The 25,029-nt window shown below is 40.6% G+C and overlaps 1 protein-coding gene across 1 annotated transcript; it reads left to right on the top strand.

Annotated features, from left to right (window-relative positions):
* The first annotated feature begins 419 nt into the window (after positions 1-419).
* Positions 420-24,082, top strand: tlcd4a (TLC domain containing 4a). Its single transcript, XM_072679671.1, has 7 exons — positions 420-886; positions 8,988-9,157; positions 11,246-11,335; positions 11,500-11,558; positions 12,958-13,052; positions 19,969-20,042; positions 20,215-24,082. The coding sequence occupies exons 2-7, from the start codon at positions 9,003-9,005 to the stop codon at positions 20,528-20,530; spliced, it is 789 nt and encodes a 262-aa protein (XP_072535772.1). The 5' UTR covers positions 420-886; positions 8,988-9,002; the 3' UTR covers positions 20,531-24,082.
* Positions 24,083-25,029: the final 947 nt, after the last annotated feature.

Below are 25,029 nucleotides of genomic sequence, written 5' to 3'. Positions count from 1 at the left end.
TGTAGTCTCTCAGTACTATAACTGCAATCTCTCCTTTTTGTCTTTGAGAAGTCTGCTATAATCCTAACCTCTCTCAGTAATACCATTTCAGTCTTTCTCTGTGTTTTGAAATTCCAATCTCTCTCTGCCTTATTCTTTGTGTACTATACTGTATTTTCAACACCCCCCCCCCCCACACACACACCGTATTTATATCTCTCTATACTCACACACTGTATAGTAATGGCTCTAACTGAGTCACCGCTGCTCAGCCTCATAGCCCACTCATCAGTGCTGGACTCAAGGCTACGGACATCAACCCACATAGAGTTGGAATCAGTCAGACTGCTATTTGCTTGGCCTATGCGATTTCATCTCTGTGTGTTTACCCCAACCCACCACACACACACACACACGGGAACACCAGAACGAGAACACACACACACACACACACTTAGGACCAGGCTCCTCATGCAAGCTGTGTGTGTAGCTGCTGGGTGTGCAGTCGCCGAGTGCGCTGTTGCTAAAGGGAGGGAGCGCGGTGTCGCTTTAAGAGTGAAAGTGAAATCCGAGGCTGAGAGAGAAGAGGAGGCGCCTTGCCCTGCAGTAACCTCCTCCAGCCCTGTCGCTGCTGCAGCAGCAGCATCCCGCTAGCGCCTGCCTGCCTGCTAACGCACCGCTCTACCGCCTCCACCGCGCTCTGCAAAGCCGTGCACGGGCCCACGGACCGCGGCGGCAAGATGACGGCGTGTGGTTCGCAGTGTGGATGGAGGAGGAGGAGGGACTAGATGCACCGGCCGTGGACACATTTTGGCAGCGTGTGATGTTTTCATCCATCATCATGCCCAACTAGCTAGCGAGTACAGCGGCGACGGAGCTAGCTCACACAGTTGATGATTGACGAGAGGTGAGTTAAGCTTCATGTGAACGTCTGTTTGTGGCTGGCGTTTCAGGGCCAGTAACATATTTAACCACGTCTTTAGACTCTCAGCTAACGCTAAGTCTTGTGTGGTGTGAGAACTGCGACAAGAGCTGGTGGCCTAAGGAACCCCCAACATGTTGGGAACGAAGAGCACATTTCCGTTATCGAGTGTTTTTAGTGTTTATGTCGCCCTGAGGGTGATCATTAGCTGTGGCTTGACTCCTGGTGTTGAAATGGACCCATACAACTCCAGAAACTTCCAAATAATGAAGCGTTGGACGTGTGGTTGTGGTCGGAGAGCATGCAGTGGTGTTAGTGCTGGGCGATACTGGTCAAATTCAGTATCGCGGTTCTCTCTCACGGTTCCTCACAGTCTTCTGTAATGCTGGCTAGCGTTCAATGCAAAGTACAACCCGGATTGGGCAGTTTTCTTTTCTGACTGGCAAGATAAACATATAGTCACTTTTAGTTATTAAAAATATTGTGGCATATGGTTGCTAATTTACCTCAAATATATAGTTCAGCTGTGCTTCCTGCTTTAGCTAGCAAAAGAGGACAACTTTACTGACTGTTTTCATCTCCATATGGCATCATCACAGTGCAGCAGTGGTGACCTATTAGTGGATTAATAAAAAAATACAGAAAAAAATATACATACAAAAACAATGTTATTAAAACATGTAAAACTTGTTTTTGTAATATGCTTTTTAAAAATTGTATGTCGTATTTTAAAAGTGGACATAACACTTATTTAATGCACAGGCCTACAATCCTTAACAGTCAGGGTTCCTTTAAACTTGCACCAAAGCTAGCTGTCCATATTTGATACGTAATGCAAAAGACACATTTCCAGACAGTCAACCTTATTAAAATAGTTTACTAGTGTAGTTGTTTTTTAATGGATTATTAATGTTGTTTCAAAACTCTGAAAAAAAAACTGAAGCTCCCACTACAATAAATATACACCAGTAAAATGTGTGAGCCAATGGTACCATGCACAAAATAATGAAATTATAAAATGTGCGTGTGTGTATATATGTAAGGTATATAAATTGTAAGTGTTATATAAAATATATAATTTGTTTATTGTCAAATAAATATTATGCTAAGGACCTGACTAAAACCCATCAGTCTAGTATTTCTAGTATTCTCTAGACTAGAAACTCTAGTATTTCTGAAACCCATCACAGTTCAGTGCTTCTGAACCTGCTGGTTAAGTTTAACAGATAGCTGAACTATTCTGTGAATGTAGGGTTTTGCATTGCTGATGATGAATAAGACCCTGTCAGTGCAGTTCAGCTCTGCTGGTAAGCGGTTTTAGTTCAGTCTGTTTAGTTAGTCTGTACCTAAAGCAGCGTTGGTCTTTATTTAGTAGGTTTGACTGCACTATCCAGACTAAATGCTACTCGACTGACCGTGTGGAGAAGCCATGCCTGTGCTTCTCAGTTCTGTTTTCTCCCACATTCACATTCACTGACATTCAGTCATAATAACTGAATCGGACATCATATTTGCTCGGGCCGTCTCGTGTCGCAGCCTGTTTGTGTTCAGTCATTTAAAGCTTGACATCTTGCCATGTTTATGCCCAGATTCCAATCTTAGGACTAGGAATTTACAGGTAAAACTGAGACCTTGCACGTTGGAATGGTAATCTTTCAACTGAATCAAGGCCTCCAGGCTCAGAAATGCTTATATCTGACTAATGTTTGCTCATGCATGGTCGCTGACGTCATTCTGTATGTTTAAGGTTCAACAGTGTGGTAGAATATTGCAGTACAGAGGTGACTTGAACTGGTGAGTCCTGATTTCATGACTGACACTAAATCATGTCTTTCTCGCTGGCAGCACTGCAGAGTACACCATATGTATGCCTCCATATGTTGCTATTTGAACTCTGTGGTGCTTTGCTCTTGACAGCTGGTATGTTGTGTTCCTATATAAGGGGTAACTTTAAATACTCTTTCTGTGGCACTGAACTGTGTGCTTTAGGTAGGCAGCTAGGCCTGCATATCAGATGGTTAGGAAAGATTGGTTTGTGTTCTACTGTAGTTCTATGTAGTGGATGCAACCATGTGTTATATTTTCTTCATTTTATGTCCATACCTCTATTTCATAAAGCCTTTGGCTTTTTAGTAAACCTGTGTAGGCTTAGGAGTAGCTTTTGCACAAAAGAGCAAGCTTTAACATGCTGGGATGGAATGGGGGACAACCTGCGATTAACTTCCTGTACCACGCAGCACACATGGTGTAAAGACAAGGCTGTCTAACCGCCTGTTAAACCTGTGAAAAGAGAGAGGCATGCAGCAAGGCCAGTTTGGCCGGCCCACCCACCACAGACCAGCGGAGCCACATCAGAGTCTGTGCAGATCTGAGTGCGACAGATTGGTGTACTGACTGCACACGCTGCAGTGCTGTGACATGCTCAGCTCAACGTCATGGTAAACACACAGCATGACTCCACTGTATGCCTGTGCACCAAAGCTCTGCTTTAGCAATGACATGGTGTCTGTATAAAAGCTGTGATTTTAGTTTTGACTAGAGCCGCATTAACGTTAGCCTAAAGGGTCGTGTTTTGTTTGGTAATGAGTTGGATAATGTCAGCTCTGATATTGTGCAATACCTTAGCACAATAGACTACTTTAACCATCATATTTTTACTGTCTGCAACACAGAACAGGCCTGTGCACTACACAGACTCTTGTAGCCCTAGGTAAGGGAACACTCTTAATGTTTTCCATTAGCTGCATGTGGTTGTGAACTACAGGTTTACAAACTAGGTCACTCGGAAGTGTGTATGTATGCGAGTGCTGAGGACTCCAATGGGAGTCCTGTGGAAGATAATAGAGGAGGGCAATATGATCGTTTTATTTTGATTGTGATATATAGCATAGAAATAATATGCTTTTCTGAGGCGTGTTGTGGGTATCCAACAACAGGGACAAGCAAAAACGAGCAATAACCTGTTCAAGGCCGACCCCAGTATAAGTACTAAAATGACAACCTACTTTGGTCACATAGGCTAGATGCTGCATTGGACTTATAAAGCTTAAATAACCCCTTGTGGCAGAAAAATGGCCTATGAGCTGTCCTGGCATTACACCCCCATTAACTAAATAACTAACTTTTAGAATGCTGACCATCTACATGTATCGTTACAAAGAGCAGAGTTAATCTTGTTTAATGGGATGTACCACATACTAAAAGTCTAATCTGACACTACTTGTGTGTATTGTTAACATAACTGAACATTGAACTATAGTTTTTGTGAGACTCCCTATTTATACATCAAAGAATGCTTGTGACTTTGGTTGGGGCTAAAAATACCCAGACACACTTTTAGAGGCTTATTGAAAACCCTGTTATTTTCTCTCCGAATGAAACACTCTGATTTTCCTTTAACAGAGGGCTTGTAGGAAAGAAAAAGATATGCTCTGCCTTTATTGGCTGGTTTACGGCACTGCGACGGCCCACAGCCGCATAGCACAGTCCTTAGCACTGTTACAAGAACACTGTAATTATTCCTGAGTCTTACCGGATAGTGTTGCTGTCCTCTCAGCGCACTGTGTGGTCAGATCACTGAAGGGATTTTAGCCTGGTTAGCTTTTATCCCAGCACCTGCCTACTAGGTTTAGCCTTCTCGCCGGGCGCTTTCCCTTTTGATGTGTTCTGATGTGTTTTGCACCAGTTTGTTTTAGAGGGAGCGGACGATGGAGAGGCGAGATTGTAAAAGCCGGTCAGCTAGCTTTAGATTTATGTCTGACTTTTGCTTCATTGCGCGACATATTTGAGCTCCTTTTCTGCGGACACTGCCTCAGGAAAAGCTGCAAGTCACGGTTCTTGTAGCAGCCTGTATTGCCATAACTGGTAGAGACTGCTGGTGATAGGCTGCACTCCACTGTTACATGTATGAACAACAACATATTCTCCTGAAGTGTTCATGTAAATGTTGGAGAAGTAAATATAACAAGTAAAGACTGTTATGTAACAGTTTGAGTTTTGGAATTGGCCGTTTTTTATACCTCAGTGGTGGTTATGCCAGATTTGTTTTTTTCTTTAATGAAGAGACAACAGTTTTTGAGGTTGAAAGTCTGTCACTTCCATATACCTCTCATTTATTTAATGCCAAGGAAAATGCAGCTCCCATTCTAAGGCACCTTTAAAGCAACACTATGGACAATTTCTTGCTCTTGGACTCCCCTTACAGTCGGGAAGTTTAATTCATGCTTTGAGCCACCACTAAAGGACATTCTTTCTGGACGAGCTGAGCAATACAGAACCATCACTGAAGGCGAAAGAAGCATGTGGACTGACGTGGTACAGATTTTACACAAATATGGTTACGCAGCGTTATGCAGTTTTTGCAAGCGTTGTCTTGCCCACTTCAACAAAAAAAGGCCTGGAGTAGCAACAACATCGATGCTATTCTCCCTGTTAGAAGTCAGTGGATCATCACAATGGGTTTGAAGTTATTTTAAGGTAAAAATGCTACGTAGTGTTGCTTTAAGTTGGTTGTGACTCCTGTTGGATGCTGTCTCTTCAGAATGTCCTGGCTTCTGTATGGGTCTGTTTGGCTTCCTAATGGCTTGTTCAGGATATCTCTGCTTGTGTGCACCTTTCTCATTACTGGCTGTCCTTTTCCTTTTTTCACTTAAATTGTTCTAATTATAACGGGCGTTATCTAAATCATTTGTCCAAAATACAGTGTGTTCACCACAGTTCTGGCCTTCGTGATTAGCACATGAAAAATTGATGCAGCTGATCCATTCTTTTTGAGAAAGTCTTAAATTATTAGCCCATTTCTCATGTAGTCAGTTGCATTGCGTTAATAGTGTTTGCAGTGCTTCTTAGCTGAGGCTTATAATAAATTCAATGTACACATCCATATTTCCCTCAGACAATTCTGTTACTGTTGTAATGAATCGCAGATGCTCATGTTTATGTCCTTTGACTACTGAAATGTATGCTTTCTGCTAATTGCAATCACAGGCACTCAGTTTGAAGCCTGTCATCCTCCAGCAGGGCATAGCTGGTATGGAATGGTATTGTTTATTTTCTTGACTGGAATTTCACCCATCCACCCATCTTCTTATTTGCTTCTTCCTGGTCAGGGTTGTAGTGAGCCTACCCGGAATCATTGGTCACAGGGCAAGAATATCCCCTGGACGGTGTGCCAGTCCAGTGCAGGGTACCACATGAACCCATTCACTTGCACCTAGGGGAAATGTAGTTTACTTGCAGGTGGAAGAGGGAGGAAACCGCACCTGGAGAAAACCCACACAGACACTTGGAGAACACCCCAAACAGATAGAGACCAGAGTGATGATTAAACACACAACCCCAGGCCCCTGGGGCTGTGCTGTGCACACACAGTACCTGTGATGCCACCGTACTAACAATTCTAGCATTTAAAACAGGCCACTTTTTATTACATCGTGGCATCCCGTTTACAGAGACCATTTTTTTGAATCAATCAGCAAGACCAGCAAGTAGGCTAGTGCATGGCTGTCTCCTGGTAAAATTCAATCTCAGGGGTGTTGTGGTGATTTTCAGTTTCAGTACTTTATTCAGGCTAGGTAACAGGCTCAGGTTCAGAGTTTGACTGGTCTGCTGCCACTCTCTAAAGATGCCTTTGGGCAATTAGTGCTTGCCCAAGCATTCAGCCTGCGGAACGGCTTTACACACAAGCTTAATCATTTTCATTAAACAAGGTAGAGGACCATATACAGGATTATTCACATCACAACCTTTGGTGGAAATATGTAATTATCAGTGCTGTCTATAAGTGATGGAATGTTGAAGGCTAGCTTTTAATTAATAAAGCCATATGGCAGGAAAAGGGTCCAGCAAAAAGGGCTGCCCGATTGCCAAGGACATGCGTCGGCCTAGTGAAAGCTGTCACTGAATTACAGTCAGACAAGTGAGCAGCCTTGTTCATTCCCTTCTGCCTCCCTCCATCAAACAAGCATAGCTTTTCAGCAGGTTTTGGCCACTTTCACAGCAAAATTGTGTGTGTGCGTGTGGCAGGGGCAGATTATCTCTCTTTGGTTTTTGCTCTTTGGGGTAGTAACTGTATAATAAACCCAGAGTATTGCTTAAAGGTAAAGGTGCATATATTTGTCACTGTACTATGTACAGTGAAATGTGTCCTCTGCATTTAACCTGTCAGTGGTGTTGAACACACACACACACACACACACACACACGTGCTAATAAACTAGGGGCAGTGAGCACAGGCAAATCCGGAGCGGTGGGCAGCCAACTCCAGCCGAGTCCAAGTATCGAACCCACAACCCTGTCTTCAATAGCCTGGAGCTCTAACTGCTGAGCCACAGCATCTTATTGCACAACTTTTAAGTTTGCGAGTGCCTTTTGAACTAAAAGAAATGGTCAAAAATGTCAAGACATCTATACCGGGGCACGCACCAGTTCCAAAGCATGAAAATGTAGGATGTTGCTTTAAACATGTTTGCATACTACAGCTGGTGATCAGCATTTTAGAAGTGGGAAATCGGTGCGTTCCGGTTATTTGTACTAGATCATGACTGTATGAGCGCATGGTATTGAGATCATAGATTGGGAAATGAATTTACATTATGTAGTAATCTACAGATGAAACGTCCACACGGTGGATAAAGATTGATTGATGTATCGCGGAACCACATTTCAGAAGCGCAAACTTTTTAGACCCTGTTAATTTCAAGACCCCCCAAAATGTATTAATGAACTTGTGCAGCTAATTGTTTTCTTGTATGAAAGATGTATGTTGCAAGTCCTCCGGCTCCAAAAAAAGAACTGTTCCAAGAATATTTGAAAGCCCAATATTGGCATGACCTTGAGTTTATGCAAACCTCAAGCTGCCCACAGCTGTTTGTTTATTCATTCAAGATTCAAAATATTCCAGTGTTCAGTTTGTTACCAATGGATATGTTACTATTAAATAACAAAATAAATAGTGGGGATGCAACAATATGGCCTAATGCTAGTATCTGATTGTTGTTCATGTACAACATTTTATAAAATATAAAATATTTTTTTTAAATAGTGTAAAAGGGCAGTGTTGGCTCAGGGGTTAGAGTGCTGGGTTATTGATTTCCAGGCCCTTGAGCACGGTGCTTAACTCTCTATGCTCCAGGTTTGCTGTAGCATGGCTCACCCTACACTCTGACCCTGACTTTCTAAACGATGAAATGCAGGGAGAAAGAATCCACTGTACTGGTACAGGTATAGTGTCTAATTATTTAAATTATATTATAATTCATGATATGAATAAATGTGAATCGGGTATTGTGGTTGGTTAGCTCTGTTTTTATTTATTTATTTATTTATTTATTTGTTTGTTTGTTTGTTTGTTTGTTTGCTGTAGGCATATTCGTGAGGATCACTTATACTCTTGCTCAGTTGGCCGCTGGTGGGATGGGCTCATTTTTTATCTCCAATGATTAATTGGAAAGGAAGGAATGACCAGTAGTTTTGCAGGGATCAGATTCATAATTTGTCTCTGAACATTAACGATAACTAGACACGTTAACTGGACCAATGGTCTCCTCCCTGGAATATCAGTTCACCTGGACCTTGTTGCAGGGTATCTTTTTATTTGAATGTACCTGTGCCTTTCTCCACAGTGCACAATGTCCTGTACTGTCCCATACTATTCTAGGATTTGAGTTGTTGTCCAGATGCCTTTAGCATATCTTGTGACGTGCTTGGCGGCAGTTATGTATGGCAAGAATCTGAATGGTGCTTTAAATATGGTAAAGCGTCACAGTGTATCAGAGTTGTTTGTACAGTTCACAGAACTGGCCATCCCCTCAATTTTATATGACATGTGCTTGAGTCTACTGACTCTGGAACCTGAGGCTAAACATCATGGCCTATTTTTTTGCCGCTGCCAGTTGTACAGAGTTGTACAATCCAAAGGTTAAGCCTATTAAACATTTACTGCTTTCTTTTTTAGCGGGTATGTCTTTGGGAAGAGCCCCCAGTGCGGTCAGAAATGGGGCGTAAGTTGCTCACAGGTCTGGTAATGCCACTACATGGAGTCTCCCCTCATTTGACTCTCTCTGTTCTACCCTGCTCTCTCCATCAGTGGGCTCGGGTGGCCATGGACCCCTTCACCCAGCTGATCTTGCTCATCGCTGTGGTGAGTTTTTGCACCTTCCAGTGGCTCTTTCACACCGTGAGTCCCTGGGTGTCGTCCAGGATCAGCCCTGGCTTCCTGAAACTCAGCCACAAACAGCAGATTGAGTGGAACTCCAGGTAAGACATTCATAAATGTGTGATCTTCTACTACCTATATGATCTGTCTTCATATAAAAAAAATTACTGTTTCAAATGACCTAAATAGGAGAAGAATGTAAAATGTCTTAAGAAAATTCTACGGAAATAATTAGAAAACATTTGACTTAGCATGTTTTGGAAAATGTAAGCACATTTATTATTATTATTAGATAATATAATATAAGATCTTTTCTTTGGGATGCTTTTATGAATCTGTCATCAGTGGTTTTGGGAGCAGAATAAATACGAAGTTAGACCAGGGTTGGGGACCACTGTTCAAAATTGTAAACAATCAGAATTTTTACATACATTTTGATCATGCATTTGCTTCTTACAAATATGGAGGACATAAAACATTGGTCCACTTTATGTTGTAAGCCCTAAATTACTTAATGACTTACAGTGGATAATTATAAAAGAAACAACGATCTGTTCAAGCAAATAAAATTCTGCCAATCTACACATCCTTAAAGGTGTTTCTTTCCCAAATGAAAACATCATTAATGGACTTCCTATTTTGGTGAACGAAGCTTTTCATTGTTCTGGTAACAATGTACACATGGATTTGTGTAAATTAAAGGTAATGCACATGCAGATGTATGTATTAAAACACATTGCTGATTTCAAATATGAAACACTACAATTAAATGTGCAAGGGTTAAATGTTGTGTCAACATGATGCGCTGTAAGCTGTTCGTTTTATTATAAATATCAATTCTAAATCAAATCACGCATTTGTCTTTCTTCCTGTCCTGTCAAACATATTTGTCCATGGTAACATCTGCTTACTGGCTTACTGCCATTACATCTCGGTCAGCCACTGATTTGAGTTCACCTCTTAACATTCTACCTTTGTTCCTAAATATATTGGCAGGGAGAATCCAGAAAGTGTGTCACTGGGTCTGTGTGGAAATAACCAAGATATAAGCTGTTGTTCACAGTATCATTGTATGGTTAGTAGGTTAGCCAGTATAGTTAACAACAATTCTCATTTCCCTGGTTCATCGTGTTTTAGCCAGCGTCTTCACACTACCCTGTAAGAGTGAGCTTTCTATGGATTTTACAGTCAAGTCAAGTCAAATTTATTTGTATAGCGCTTTTTACAACTGTTGTCGTCACAAAGCAGCTTTACATAATTAGTACTTAAGTACTAGTATTTACAGTGAGGTAAGGTTATTGTCTGGGGCTGCTCAGATATGTTGTACTGAAAGCAAGTGTGCAGCGGTATTTCGTTTCGAAACCTTCATCCGAGTAGTGATCTGCCAGTAACACGCCTTTATCACATGCTTTAACCGTCTGCACCTTTTGTAATTGCAATTCTAATTCATGCTGTTACAACAGATCAACGTTGTCAAAATATTGAACAGAGGCTGTCGTCTTTCTGGTGTTTTAAGTGCTATCCTGCCAAATGCGTTAATACGACTGAGCAATGCTCTTTCTCCCAGCTGTCTCAAGACGTCCAGATTACACAGAGTGAGCAAGCTGTAGACTGCCACTCAAACTGATCTGTCTGTCTGTCTGTCTGTGTGTCTGCTAAAGAAAGAGAGACACGCAGTAAGGGACGAATGAGAAAATCAGGGCAAAATCAGTACAAAGAGCAGAATTCTCACCTGGCTGGTTGGTTTGTAAACTGCAGTACAGACAGTAGTTTAAGGAAAATTACCACTATGTACATATAGTCACTGTCATGCAAAAACCTTGTATCTCCAAAATGACAGCTTTACAGAAAAAGGGAAAAAAAATCCTTCTTAACTTTCAATACAAGGCAATGTAAAAAGATGTAATTCCAAGTAATTTTGGAGCATTTCTGTTGGTCCATACTTCAAGAAATTGTGACACAATGTAAAAACAACTGCCAAATGCCACAGTTTTGGTTACTGGTTATTACACATTAAGACATTGTAATAAAACACATTTCCTTTCTCTAATAAAATGACCCAACCACTAAAATATACTGTATATTTTAGATATTTCTATCCAACTCAGTATTACACTAAAAAACAGCGATGAGCCTGAATCGGATAGAAATGGCTTTTGATCTGCTTTGTGCCTCTTTTGTTTTTCTAGAACGGTGTCCACACTCCATGCGATAGTGGTTGGGCTCTTCTGCCTCTACATCCTCTTCTTCGATGAGGCTGTCAATCAGGACCCTGTGTGGTGAGATCACTGAGCTGTCTGGACTTGCCCGGACTGTCATAATGCATGTAGAGATTGCTGGGAGGACGTTGCTCTGCAGGAATGAACATGGCTGCAGTGTGCTCTCAGTCACCCTCACCACAGAGCCATTGTAATAAATCGTTTACCATGTGTTTAACCTACAGGGGAGATCCTACGCTGGTGAAGATAAACGTGGGAATAACAACAGGCTACCTCATATCTGGTGAGAGTTGTTCATATGCTGTCTGATTAGATGTGGAGAACTGACTGGGACGTTTGTTGCAGTCTGAAAGCATGTTAAGCTTATTGTAAGACTATATTGCAGAGGTTTTCCATCTATGTTGATATGCTGCTTCCCGAAATACTCTCACCTGGTAAGAATATGGTATGATAAAATCAAATAGCACTATATACAACTTAAAATGACTGGTGAGGGATATAACTAAAAAGCATAGGCTTATTTCCTTTGTAATGTAAGATAAATAAAATAAAGTGAAGCTGGTATAAAATGGCAGTCTTGACCCTGAATACCCAAACAGTATACAGTATTTTGACAAAAGTATAGGACCACCTGTCATTCATTGTTGAATGTGACTGTTAAGAGTTCTTATATAACTTATTAAAACTTAATATAAATTAACTTATAAATTATTATTATTATTATTATCGTAAATTCTGTAAGTCTGTCTGATGATGCTACCAGAAAAAATTCCTGCTGATGCCATCAGGGTCCATAAGTATTCGGACAGTGACATGATTTTTGTGAACTTAGCTTTTTTTGTATACCTTCACAATGGATTTGAAATAACCTTGTAAACGGTTACAGCTATATAAAAATGTCTGCTGCAATTCCTAAATGGTTATTGCAATATTGTTATTAACCCCATGGAGTTAAAGCTGAAAGTCTACACTTCAATCATATCTAAATTTGAAATCTGTGGTGGTATAGAGAGGCTGAACTACAAAAATTTTCTCTGTCTGAATACTTATGGACCTTTTAATAAGGGTTCATAAGTGTTGGGGTCTTTTTAATAAAAAAACAACAGGGCAACAGGAGCATACATTGATATATATATATATATATATATATATATATATATATATATATATATATATATATTAAATAAAAGAAAATAAATGCAGCGTTCAGTGAGCAAGTTCAACCAGTGTGGCTTAATCGTTGTTCCAGCATAGTTCGCATGATATTTTTAAGTCACTGGGGGCTCTTACAACAGTATCTCAGTTAACCCTGAGTTACCAAGAGCTGTGTAGTTCGATTTTTGATATTAGTATTTTTGGGATCAGTTGGGGAATTATGGGTGGTGAATATCCAACATCCTGACCTCACTAAAGCTCTCGTCTCTGAATGCAATTTTTTTTTTTTATCATTGTTTTTATTTTTTTATATCCTTGATTTCAGAAGAAACAATGAATGAGCAGGTGTCCCAATACTTTTGGGTGGTAGATCTCCAGAACCAGAGCTGGGGACTTGCTATAAATGTTGTATTCTATAAATGACCCAGATATAATTGAGATTCTCAAAAACAGTCTTGACAGACAGACTGACTGCTAAATTGTTTGCCTTTTACATCTTCCCCTGTTCTTCTCTCTCTCTTTTTCAGATCTGCTGCTCATATTTTACTATTGGAGGGCGATAGGGGACAAGTTTTTTGTAATTCATCACCTGGCAGCGTTGTATGCTTACTACTATGTACTGGTGAGTTCCCTATTGTCCAATAGCAGAATGTGCAGGCAAGATGGGAAAGAGACAATCAAGGGTGAACAGCCGTGCCGCTCAATGGGAAGCTGTGGCCCGAGAGGTGGGAAGCTGCTGCTAAAAGCTCTCTGCTCTATGCTAACACTTCAAGGCGTTGCCAGCTGGAGTGTGTATGAATATTACCATGGTGCTAATTCAGCGTAGTGTGTGAGAATCAGACTGTAGCTCTTAGTTTTCTGCTACTCTTACCAAATAATTCCTTTTTCAGCTCCATTTTAGAATGAAATCGCGGTCACACAGAACTGCTGTCTTACTGTTTTCTTTGCCTGGGTGAAGCAGTAATCTGATGAGTGTGGGTGGCCTGATTTTACTTGATGATGGCCGCTATCAAAATCTTCGATCTGTGTATCACGTAGCTGTTTTGAAACACTTCAAAGTTCAAACACTAGAGAGTTAATCCCCAAGGCGAACCCCTGTCCAGCGTATGCCAGGTATCGATCTGAAGTCAATCCTCCTAATTTGGGTTCATATTAACATTAACAGTTTCGTACATCTGTCCTCAATTCAGTATTCATCTTATGTACACAGATTTAGATTTCATATAGAACATAAATATTATACTTGATTTGTACTTCTGTTGCACAGCATTTATCCTGTACACTAAATATAAGATAAATATTTAATTTAAAATGCCCTTGTTTTTCTATTAGGGCCTACAACATTAAAATATGACTTTTATTGGATAATAATGAAAATATATGACCGGTTTTAATTGGCTTCAGAAAGCCTTGTTTCTTCTGTCAAAATCATGTAATGTCATTTTAAAAACAAAAATGTATACAGCCACATTCAAAAGTATGGGCACCCCCAGTCAAATTGTGTTTTAGATTTTCTATGTGAAAATAAGATACCATCCTCTCAAGAGACTCCAGACCTCTGCACATTCTTAGGCATAATTTTTGTTTATTTGCTTAATTTTACATATTGCAAAACAAAACTGAAATGTGCAGAATTTATTTATTTTATTCTTTATTCTTTATATAACATGGGCAGCTAGTCTGTGATTAACAAGGGGCATGTTAATAGCAGAGCAATTCTGCTATTTAGGTACTTTGAAAATAAACCCTTTTGCTTTCTATTGTTTTCTTGGAGGAAAGTGAATTGAACTACTACCAGAACAGAACTCCTTTTTCGCTTTCTTGTGTCTTTTTCTTTTTGAATGAGCTTTTTTGCCTGACAAGAGTTAACTCGTGTTCAGTGTGGCCACAACTTCAGTCTGAAATGTTAGGCTCAAGTTAAAGGATCATAGTAGTTATGATAGATAAAATACTCTTATGCTTTTCAGGCCTGCTGCATTAACTGCTGCCTGTCTGAGTATAGAGCAGGTCAGGGAAAAGCAGCAGTATTCAAACACTGATCTGGGAGGGCCAGTGTCCAGCACAGTTCAGGGGTTTTCCTGTTCAAATACATCTACTAAAATTGCTGATCAACAGGGCTGAGTTTTCCAAAAACATTTTGGCACGAAAGTGATTCTTAAATGGTAAAGGGTGCATTGCATTGAACACTCTCTCACCCTCTCTGTCAGTTAAAATGATCTTAAGATGATCTGAGATGGTTTTGGGAAACTGGGCCTGATTGGTTCAACTAGGTGTGTTTGAGCTGGGAAATCGCCCAAACTGCTAGACACCAGCTCTTCATGATTAGACATGAAGGGTAGAGGCAATGTGGCTTTCGCTTCCAAAGCTCTGTACTTACTTTTAGCTAATTTTGCGAGGCCAAGCACGCTGGAGGCCACTGCTGTTCACCTTTGGCTCTGTTGGTCTGTAACTCTCAGAAGGCCAGGTTCTTTTAGCTGACTATGGCTATGATGACTATGGTATTTTTTGCATGGAATGCTCATTGCTGGTAATGGCAGAAGCCCTCCACCCATCCCCTTCTCCCTCTCCCTTCACCCTGCTTCTCTCTCACAGCGCCCTCAGTAAGTGGTCTTGCTCTGTGCTGGGCCAGGCCAGGCTGGGTGCATGCAGAACCAGCTCACAGCTCCAGTGCTGCTGCTGGTGGAGGGGCTGCTGTCTGCATGCTCTGATTACCTTAGACTCCTTTGTGCCAGAGCTGATCTCTCTCTCTCTCTCTCTTTCTCTTTCTCTCTCTCTTCCTTCGCCCTCTCTTGCTCTCACACACATTTTCTCTTTCCCACTTTCTTCTGCATCTCTTTCAAAATCTAATAGCCACATCCTGGCAGGCAGAGCTGGCAGAGGTGCAGCATGACCTGAAATAGATCAGATTATTTGCTTTAGTTTTTGAAAAATTGATGCAGTTCTCTGAGATTCATGGCTTCTTTGTTTTGCCGTTCTGGAGAGAACACACTGCCAAGCTTTATTTGGATACTGTTTGATCCACACTTACAGTATGGGCTTGAATTTGACTGCATTTTGCTATCTGCCCTCACTCACAATTGGCTCTGAATGTCCATTATGTTTTCAATTCAGAACAACAAGAAAAACATGTGACTAGCTAAATAAAACTGGCTTGACGTTAATAAACGGTCAGGTCACCTGAACGGAAATGCTAAGCAGCTGTATTGAATTCTGATCCAACATGAAGTAAACAGCATGAGAGGAATTGCCTAGTCCAAAAATGACTCAAACATGAGGATGTGCTTCCAGAAAGAGTGCTCAGCTCTGTGGCATAATGGTTTTGCTTTTCATCAGTTGTTCCTAGGGAGGATTAAACGTTCTGTGTCTAGAAAGCAGAGCATAAATATTGGTAGGTAAAAAGAAAATATGACAATGGGATGATCTCTATCTGTCTCCAAATCTAGTCTGCAAATTCAGAAAAACAAAATCCTCCAGAAACACCAAGTGAATGTTGTTGTAGGGCCATACTGTCACTGGACACTTTCATGACTGCCAACTCAAGCCAAGTAGAACATGCCGTTTTTCAAAATGAGGAATGAGATTGAAATGGATTCAGCATTTAAGCTTCTAGTCTCTCGACTCTTTCATTCCTGTTTATTTGAGTAAATTTGTTGTTCGAAAAGTCATAAGCGTTATTTGTTGTTACTGTTTCCTGTGTTATTTATGAGAGTTTGTGTTACGAATACATTTCAAATTGGCCTAATGCTGATTTTTTACAAATGCATTTATATGAATAATTATATCTAACATTGTGCCCCATGCTCTTATTGTCAATTGTTGTAAATAACGATTCAGTTTTCCTCTCGAGTACTATGTGTGAAGCATTTTTGTCAGTTTTGTAAATTGAATTATTACGGTTCATTTCATAATTGGAATCCCAGGCGCATCTATGGACCATAAAGGACTAGAGTCCTGTTAGCTTCTAAACGTTTCTAGCTTAGATATATGTGTGTTGTTTGACTTTAATCAAGTAGTGCATGTTCAACTAAACTTTAATGTTGGTGTTGCAGCTTTTCTGTTCTTTTTGCTTTTCAATCTGCACCTTTTTTTTCCAAGAATCTGTCTGTCTGTCTCTGTCCTCACCTAACATGACTTCTTGAATAATGCAGTCCCACTTCTTCTGACCAACAAACTCTTCATGCAAAAACTACCAGAACTGAAGTTAGTTGGTTTCTTTTGAAGTAAAAAAAAAAGGGCCGGGCTTGAATGTAGATGGACTCCTTCCTGTCTTGTCTGCTGTTGTGCTGTTGCAGAACACTGAGCAGCTATGAAGCCCAGTTACAGTATGGACTTACCAGTGCCTAGGGGTACTAGCATGCATATGCTAGTGTGTTTCTCTTTCTCCTCCTATTTTCTGTCTGTATCTATTCTTCAGTAAGTATACTAAACTCTGCATTTCCTTTTAGCCTCGAGGTAAGTATGCTGTTCATATTTGCCAGGGTTTGGCAAGGAATGAAAAGGTGAACATGCACACAGGTAGCCAGATACGTTTTAGGATGCCAGGGGTTTACTAACCAAAAATGCTGGAATGCAACTACATCCCATTTTCTAATCGCTTTTTTATTTTTGTTTACCGAAGAGGCATTTAAAGTAAAGTTAAGTGAAGCACAGCAAAGTCCTTTCAATTCTCCTGATTTACACAATGGTACATAGTTCGTCTGACCTGTTAGACCAAGGGTGGGCCACAGTTTGCTGATTTTCCTGCTGTAAAAGACCTACTAAACATGGCAATTAACAGGGGAGTTGAACAAGGGGGGTGCACAAAACTGTGCAGGAATCCATCCCTCCAGGACCGGAATTGCCCGCTCTTGTGTTAGACGAGATTAAAAGGAGAACATGTCTGGTACTTTTATATTAGCCAAAATAGCAACAGGCTACTGCTGACCTTTTTGGAAAGGTTTTTAAATGCAACACACATGTATTTAAACTGGCTCACATTATTTATGTTTGAACATCAATAAGAAATGACTAAAATTATCAAGGATTTAAGTAAAAAAAAAGGCCAGTTGCAAATCCCTAAACTTTAGCTTGTGATTAAACGGGTGCTCTTCCTCTTGGGCATTTTCCATTAAAATGTATGTTTGTGGAAAAGCATTTTATGGATAATACAGACTTCACCACGGCTGCCCGTTTCCCGCTGCAGTAGTAATGTGGTATGAAGGCACTTTGCAGAGCCTTCTGCAGGATTGTGAGAAAACAGCAGTGTGCGACTCAAGCCTTACTAAAATAGCATTCTTGTGCAATACATGTGGGGATGACTGTTCTTACAGTACCTTCCAACTGAATGACATACCTGCAAAATGTAGCAACATGGTGGTCAACCTACACCAATTAGCCATAACATTGAAAATCTCTGCAATTAAAGTAATTAACTTTGATTACCTTGTTACAGTGGAACCTGTCACAGGGGTGGGATATACATATTAGTGAACATTCAGTTCTTGAAGTTGAACACAAGTGAAAAATGGACAAGTGCAAGGATCTGAGTGACGAGGGCCAAATAGCGATGGCTAGACAACCAAGTCTGAGCATCTCGCAAACATCAAGCAGGCTGTGACAGGGTCATGGGCGCTCGAGGCTCATTGATGTGTCTGGGGAGTGAAGACTAGCCTCGTCTGGTCTGATCTTACAGAAGATCTACTTTAGCACAAACTGTTGATGTTGATGACTGTTGAAAGTTAATGCTAGCTTGTCGAGCCTATGCCTGGACATGGTCAGAGCTGTTTTGGTGGCTCTGTTATTATTTTTTGGAGTGTAATGCCTAGACGTTTAGTCGTGATTGTTCTAATACAATGGCTTCTTGTGTGTTCTGCAGAGCTCTTGTTTTTTTATATAAATGTCAATCATTCTGTTGAATGGTCTTTTTGAAGTAACTTGAATGAAACTATGAAATGAACAGGCTAACACAATAGGACTTGCGTAGTGTAATGCTGGAGAGGATGGCAGTATGTGTGAGGTGTGGTAGTGTACTGATGATGGTGGAGTAAATCTTTACTCCAGCAAATCTTATTCTTTTATTAACTATGTCTGTGTGTCACTGTGTATCACTGCCTCCAGGACAGATCTAGACTTGGACATTCACATTTAAGGTGGCCTTTGACACCAGGTGGATCTTTATAATTTGCCTTATTTAAGTCCTGTGTGACTGCATGTAGTGGAGAGTGGGGTAAGATGAGCCAGTGGGTAAGTTAAACCACCACTTGTAACTGGGCAAATAAAGAAATAATTTTGTCATGCACCCTAGATTTCCTTTTAAATCTTGCTGTGGTAGAAAGATACATATAGAAAGAGGGTGATTTAAAATGTTATAGCAAACACATTGCTGAGTGTGCAGTGTGTGAGAACATGTGAGTGGATTAGCAAGAGTGTAGCTCTGCTTTTCCCAACATGGTGTCTGTGGGGCAAAATGAGCCAGCACCCTGGGGTAAGTTAAACCTGCTGACCTCCTTGGGATTTTCAGTGCAACAGTCTCTAGAGTTTGTTAGAAAGCAAAAAACATCAATCGGCAGTTTTGCATATGGATTTCTCATGTTGAGGAGAGAGGTTAACACAGAATGGCCAGGTTCAGGTAACTCAACAGTAACTCTGATAAATACTCTGTACAGTTATAAATCTGATAAATACTCTGTACAACGGACATGTCCAACCTTGAGGTGGATTGACATCTTGTGGAATTCCTGCCATGAAGATATTGCAGCTGTTTTGAGAGCAAAGTGAGCCCCCCACTCAGTAGATTAGATTTCCTAATAAGGTTTTTATTAAGTCATATAAAGTTTTGATTTCATACAGTTTGCTATTATGCCAAACTCTATACAGTTGAGAGTCTACACTAAAAGTGAAAAACCACCACGACAGACACTGTGTGAAGTGCCAACAATAAAGGACATCTTCACCCAAACCAAAGCTGGAACACTTCCTATCAATTACAGGTCTAAAAGTATGTATCTGCCCCAACCCCTCCTCCTATGACCAAATCCAACGAACCGCTCCTGCCAGGAGGAAATGGCCTATGAGCTGTCCTGGTGTTAAACCCCCATTATTTAACTAACTAACTAACTAACTTACTAACACCAAAGTGCAAATCGTTTTAATTATTCATAATCATATTTAGAATTTTAAATATAAATGTAAAATGTATGTAGAATTGTGCTTGGTTATTGTACTGTTATTAGTGCAATTAGGCATGGTTAATATATCGTTAGAGGCTGTTTATCTTTTTTTTTTTTTTCCTCATCATATTACCCCTAACATAGAGCAGGTTAAGCCTATTTTGTTGTCTATTTGAGTTTGGCACACTGCTAAGGTTCCAACAGATGCCACAAATGAGTTGAAATGCTCTGAAATGCTCCCACTGTGCTGATTTCTCCAGAGAGTTTCTCAGGAGAAGCAGAGTTTTAGGATACAACATTGTCATTTGAAACTGTTCACATGATGAAGGTCTGCCGATGTGTCATTTTATTTTGTCTGTCATTGTCTGTTCTTCACTTTTGCTGTTCCAGGGCCAAGGAATGTTGCCTTATTTTGCTAACTTCCGTCTACTTGCAGAGTTTTCCACCCCATGTGTGAACCAGCGGTAGGTGTCCCGCTGCTCTTGATTAGTCTGAGCCATATTATACAAATTATACTACATGCAATGTACTTTTATTAGTCATGTCATTTCATAACTCTTGACGCACTTTAAACTGTCGTTTGAAGGCAGTTCCTGTGCTCTGCGTCACGTCAGTGTGTTCACCTGTGTTTTGCAGCTGGTTCTTTGAAGTGTTAGGTTACCCCAAAACCTCCAGGCCCAACCTCGCCAACGGGGTGCTGATGGCGGCTGTGTTTTTCATGGTGCGGATTGCGGTCATGCCTGTTTACTACAGCCGTATGTGCTCCGTCTATGGCACGGAGGCCTTCTACCGGGTCTCCTTCGGCGGCCGCAGTGCCTGGATCTTCTCCAGCATCTGCTTGGACATCATGAACGTCATGTGGATGCACAAAATCGCTCGCGGCTGCTACAAGGTCTTGCGCTCCAGCCGACAGCTCAAAGCTCAGACTCAGGAGAACGGAAAAACTGACTAAGCATGATGAAACATTCGCTCTCTGCGGCGGAGGGGATTCGAGGAAGTCTCTTTCCTTCTCAGTGCACTCTGATGTTTCTTTTTTTATTATTTATTTCTTTCTCCCCCCACTGACTGTTTGTGAGTCAGTCAGTCAGCCAGCAGAAGCATGCTGCTGTTGCTGCCGGACGTTTGGTTCGTTTTCGTTTTTTCTCATTCTCTCTCTTTCTGTCTCTCTTGGAGGCCAAGCAAGGAGATGAAGCTGGACATCATGTGACAGCAGAGGGGAACGAGTGACCCCAGAGCAATACTTACAGTACATAGCCAACACTTTTAGCAAGGTTCTCTCTGTAACAGGACCACTGATGTCGCATTGAGCTGACCACAGCTGGTAAAGACACTGCGGTCATGACCCAGGGCTGTAGGCGCTGCACAGCAGCTGAAGCACTGGGAGTTTTATTTTGATTTTATTTGATTTGTTTTGTGTGGGTTTTTTTTTGTTGTTATTTTTTTTTAGGAAAGCCTGAGGCTTTTTAACCTTCTTTTCTTTGTCCTTGGTAAATTAAACCATGGACTTTCTGGGGAGGAAAAAAACGTGCCACATGCTTCTCATTTATTCCTCCTGTTTATTTTGAAGTTGAAACTTCACTGACTTTACTGCGAGAGACTTCTTCCTGTCTCACCTGCACTGCACTACAGCAGGACTTGTTCCAGATCACAGGCCGGACCTGAACAGGACCCCAGAGGCCGTGTACACGTGGAAAAAGGCTGAGGACGTTTTAACTGTGAACCTGCACGCACATTTTAAATTTACACAAAGTATTTTATACACAAGATTGTAGTTGATCAAGAAGAGAAGTGCACTTTGCTGGTGTGCTGGAGGACACACTGCAGATTTTTTTTTTTTTTTTTTTTTTGCAGCCAACGAAAACCATGTCAAAAAGGGACGTTTGCGCAATGTTCGCCGAGTAGCCAAGATGTTTTCACCTCAGATTTGATTTGTACGTGTTTGGCGTAATCGGACAGTTTCTCACTCCACTCTGCCATGATTACAAGACGGGTTTTGGTTTTTAGACGAGATTGGGAAGCGGTTTACAGACACGCTTACACACACACACAAAGACACGCACACACTCTCTCACACACACACACACACACACACACACACACACACACACACACACACACACACACACACATTCAAGACAACATTTAAAAGTCTTTCCACAACACAGCTTCATCTGTGTCCTCTTTGTACAGTCGATAAGTGCATGCTGCAGTGTGGTTCTCTGAATGTTTGCATTGTAGATAGAAATGTTATTGGACATGCAAAAATACTCATTGGAATTAATTTTGTGTACAGTGTATCGAGTCAATATAGACATAAATGCTCTAATATTTTGGAAATGGGTTTTTAAAAAGGATGTTTAGTGTTTGTGTGCTTCACTTAAGGGACAAGAACATTTGTCCTGCATCATACCTTATTTATTTGAACCAGTCCAGCACTGGAACAGCATGTACCTGCATATTTATTCTTTTGAACTGAAATGTATGATGTATGGATAAACAGTGCTTGTTTATCTCGGTAGATGTATACAGAAGCTGGAAGGACATATATTACAATCAGTTTAGACTGCATCATGTGTCACTTTGTAAGACATTTTAGTGTAGGATGTTCGTACTATACGCACTCTTCGCATCCAACGGCAACTCGTCTTCACCGATAACCGAAGTAGAGGATGCCGCGCGTAGGTCGTCGGTTTCGTTAACAGGAAAGAGTATATATTATGTGTGGATGTATGAGTAGGACGACGTGAGATTTCCAGGAGTTGTTTGCTCTTTTAAACAATTACCAGAAGTTCTATTTTTAAACAGATGTACTACTTGAATCCTTGCTCTACCTTGTTGTGAAAGGCAGGCACCGAAAAAATTCTTTTAATTACAGTACGTGCAAGATGATTCCAGACGTAACGTTTTTGCCTTCACATGCAGACTTTTGTTCCAGATGCCTTTTCTAGAAATGTTTCGTGACGATTTTTACCACTTTCCATCTGTGTGAGATTATCATATCTGCTCGAATACATTACGTTTGCATGTCTTTTCTTCCTTTTGTAACCGACTTGCCATAGGCCGACTGTTGACCTGAAAGTTTGCCTTTTTTTGTTTTGGTTTGTTTGTTTTTTGTTTTTTTTTAAACTGCATATTACACCAGCATAAGGCAAGTCTTAACATCCATTTTAACGCCTCACTAAATGACCACAGGTTTGCCCACCTACATTACTACATTGTTGCAGGTTCCTTTTACCTTGTCTTTTCCTTGTCTGCTTAGAAATGCAATGTTTTCATACTTTAGCATTATAGAACAGACATCTGATAACTTTGTCTTTATTGTCTTCATTTTCAGTTTTAATGGACTTAGCTAGAACAGAATGGCCAAGTTCAGGTAACTCAACAGTAACTCTGATAACTACTCTGTACAGTTGTGGTGAGCAGAAAAAACTTCACATTGCACAACATGTCCAACCTGCCAAAAGTCCATAAATGTGTTTAAAACTATGCCCTTTTTACTGAATAGTGCATATAGTACTCTCGGGTTTCGCCATGTTGTAGTGGTGACCGACAACATGCAGCATTTCAGCTTGTTTCGGAGCACTATAACGGTCCCAAAACACACCACAATAAGTTTTTTACAAACAATATAGGCTGTCTGCAGAGAGGATTGTAAGGCTGGAAGACACCCAGTCATGTCTGAATTGAAGTTCCATAATCTAGTAATTGTTTTGCTTTTATTTGTTTAGCGCTGGTATTTCTGTTTTATTGGACAAGCTGTCGATACCTTGGTTGTATTGTTGCCTTCATGCTTCAGTTACAGAGTCCTTGTCTTTTGAGACAGTGCGGACAGCAAGGCATCAGCTAGGCATCATCCCCATTTCAGACACAGCCATACATTAGCGGACATTGAATACCTCTTATTTGTTGTGTTGTTTGGTTTGAAGATTGTAGGGATAGGGAATAGGGCACAGTTTAAAACACAGCTCATGTCTTCAGGTGACTTCATGTGAGTGAGTGTTCAGTTACTTTGAGAGTTAGGTGGAGGTAATTGGAGGTACGTAATTTAGAAATAGGTAGTGATTTATGTTTGTTTTCTTGCTCTGGAAATGCTAAATGCTAATTTATGGACATAGTAAACTACTTCTGCATTCATTGAGGTCCTGAAACGAAGTCTAAAAACTAAATGGAAAAACACCTTAACATCTTTATCTGTGTTGACCTGGCTGACGATGCTACAGACAGCCTCAGCTTGTGGTCAGGTGTGTCCGGCTACCTCTGGATCACATTTCTCTCATGTTCTCTTCTTGTTTCCCCAAAACATTTTCAATTATTAACCAAAGCATGTAGATGGGCTTTTATGCTCACATACTCACTGATAAGGGATCTATGAAGAAGGACCAGGAATTTTATTTATGGGCGTCAGAATCTATTTATTTTTGAAATCACATCTGTCTTAATTTTTTTTCTGTCATGATGCCATTTGCCTCAATAAAGCAATACATTCATATTGATTCAATACAAACCTGTCTCCCAGTGCATGTTTCTTCCAACTTGAGAAATGAGAAGTTTGTGAAGCACACGGTGGGCCAGGTCCAGTGGAGTTGGAAGGAACCCAGAATCTTACAATAACCGCTCCATATGTCTCTAGAAAATAACACCTTATAGCTCCACCTGCTGGTGAAAATTTCAGTATTTTCTTGACCCCCATAGTACTACCTAAATATGTTTAGTTTCCCTGAAGTTTTCACTGAAAACTTCTCCTGAAGTGTGTGTGTGTGTAAATGTGTGTAAATGTGTTCACTTGCTCACCAGTGAGTGACAGACAAAGACTGCTTAAATACAGCACCAATATACAGCAACATATCACTGCTGTCCAATGAAAACTATGTATCTATGGTTTGAACCCTGTAGCTGCTTCTGTACGCTGTGTGAACAGTTCTGAATGAATAGATCAAAAGCTCCAGAATGCTCCAAATTACTTTAAATAAACTTATTTTTGATTCACTTTTATTCAAAGTTAAGGACGTTTTTGCCTTTTCTTGTAAAGTCACCATTTTGGAGATACATGTTTTTAACTGGACAGTGATGATATGTTGTTTTAGAATGCTAAATAACCCTGAAGTTTTAAAAGACCCCAGAGTCACTGCTGGACTGTGAATAGTCCACCAACCAGAAATATTCAGCCAACAGCATCCTGGGGCAGCATCCTGTGACCCTTTACTAGAGGACGACCAAAACGAAGTGTAGCAACAGATGAGCTTCTGTCTCCTTACATCTACAAGGTGGATCAATGAGGTAGGAGTGTCTAATAGAGTGGACAGTGATTGGACACTAGGGCTGGGCAATATGGTAAAAATACTATATCATGATATTCAAAGACTTTTTTGTGATACACAATATTTATCATAATACATGTAATCACAGATGAAATACATCAGTAGTGACAGATTCTTATAAACTGCTATTCAG

This window comes from Salminus brasiliensis, chromosome 5, assembly GCF_030463535.1.
Source record: "Salminus brasiliensis chromosome 5, fSalBra1.hap2, whole genome shotgun sequence".
Taxonomy (NCBI): Eukaryota; Metazoa; Chordata; class Actinopteri; order Characiformes; family Bryconidae; genus Salminus; species Salminus brasiliensis.
This window is presented reverse-complemented; position numbering and strand designations above follow the sequence as displayed.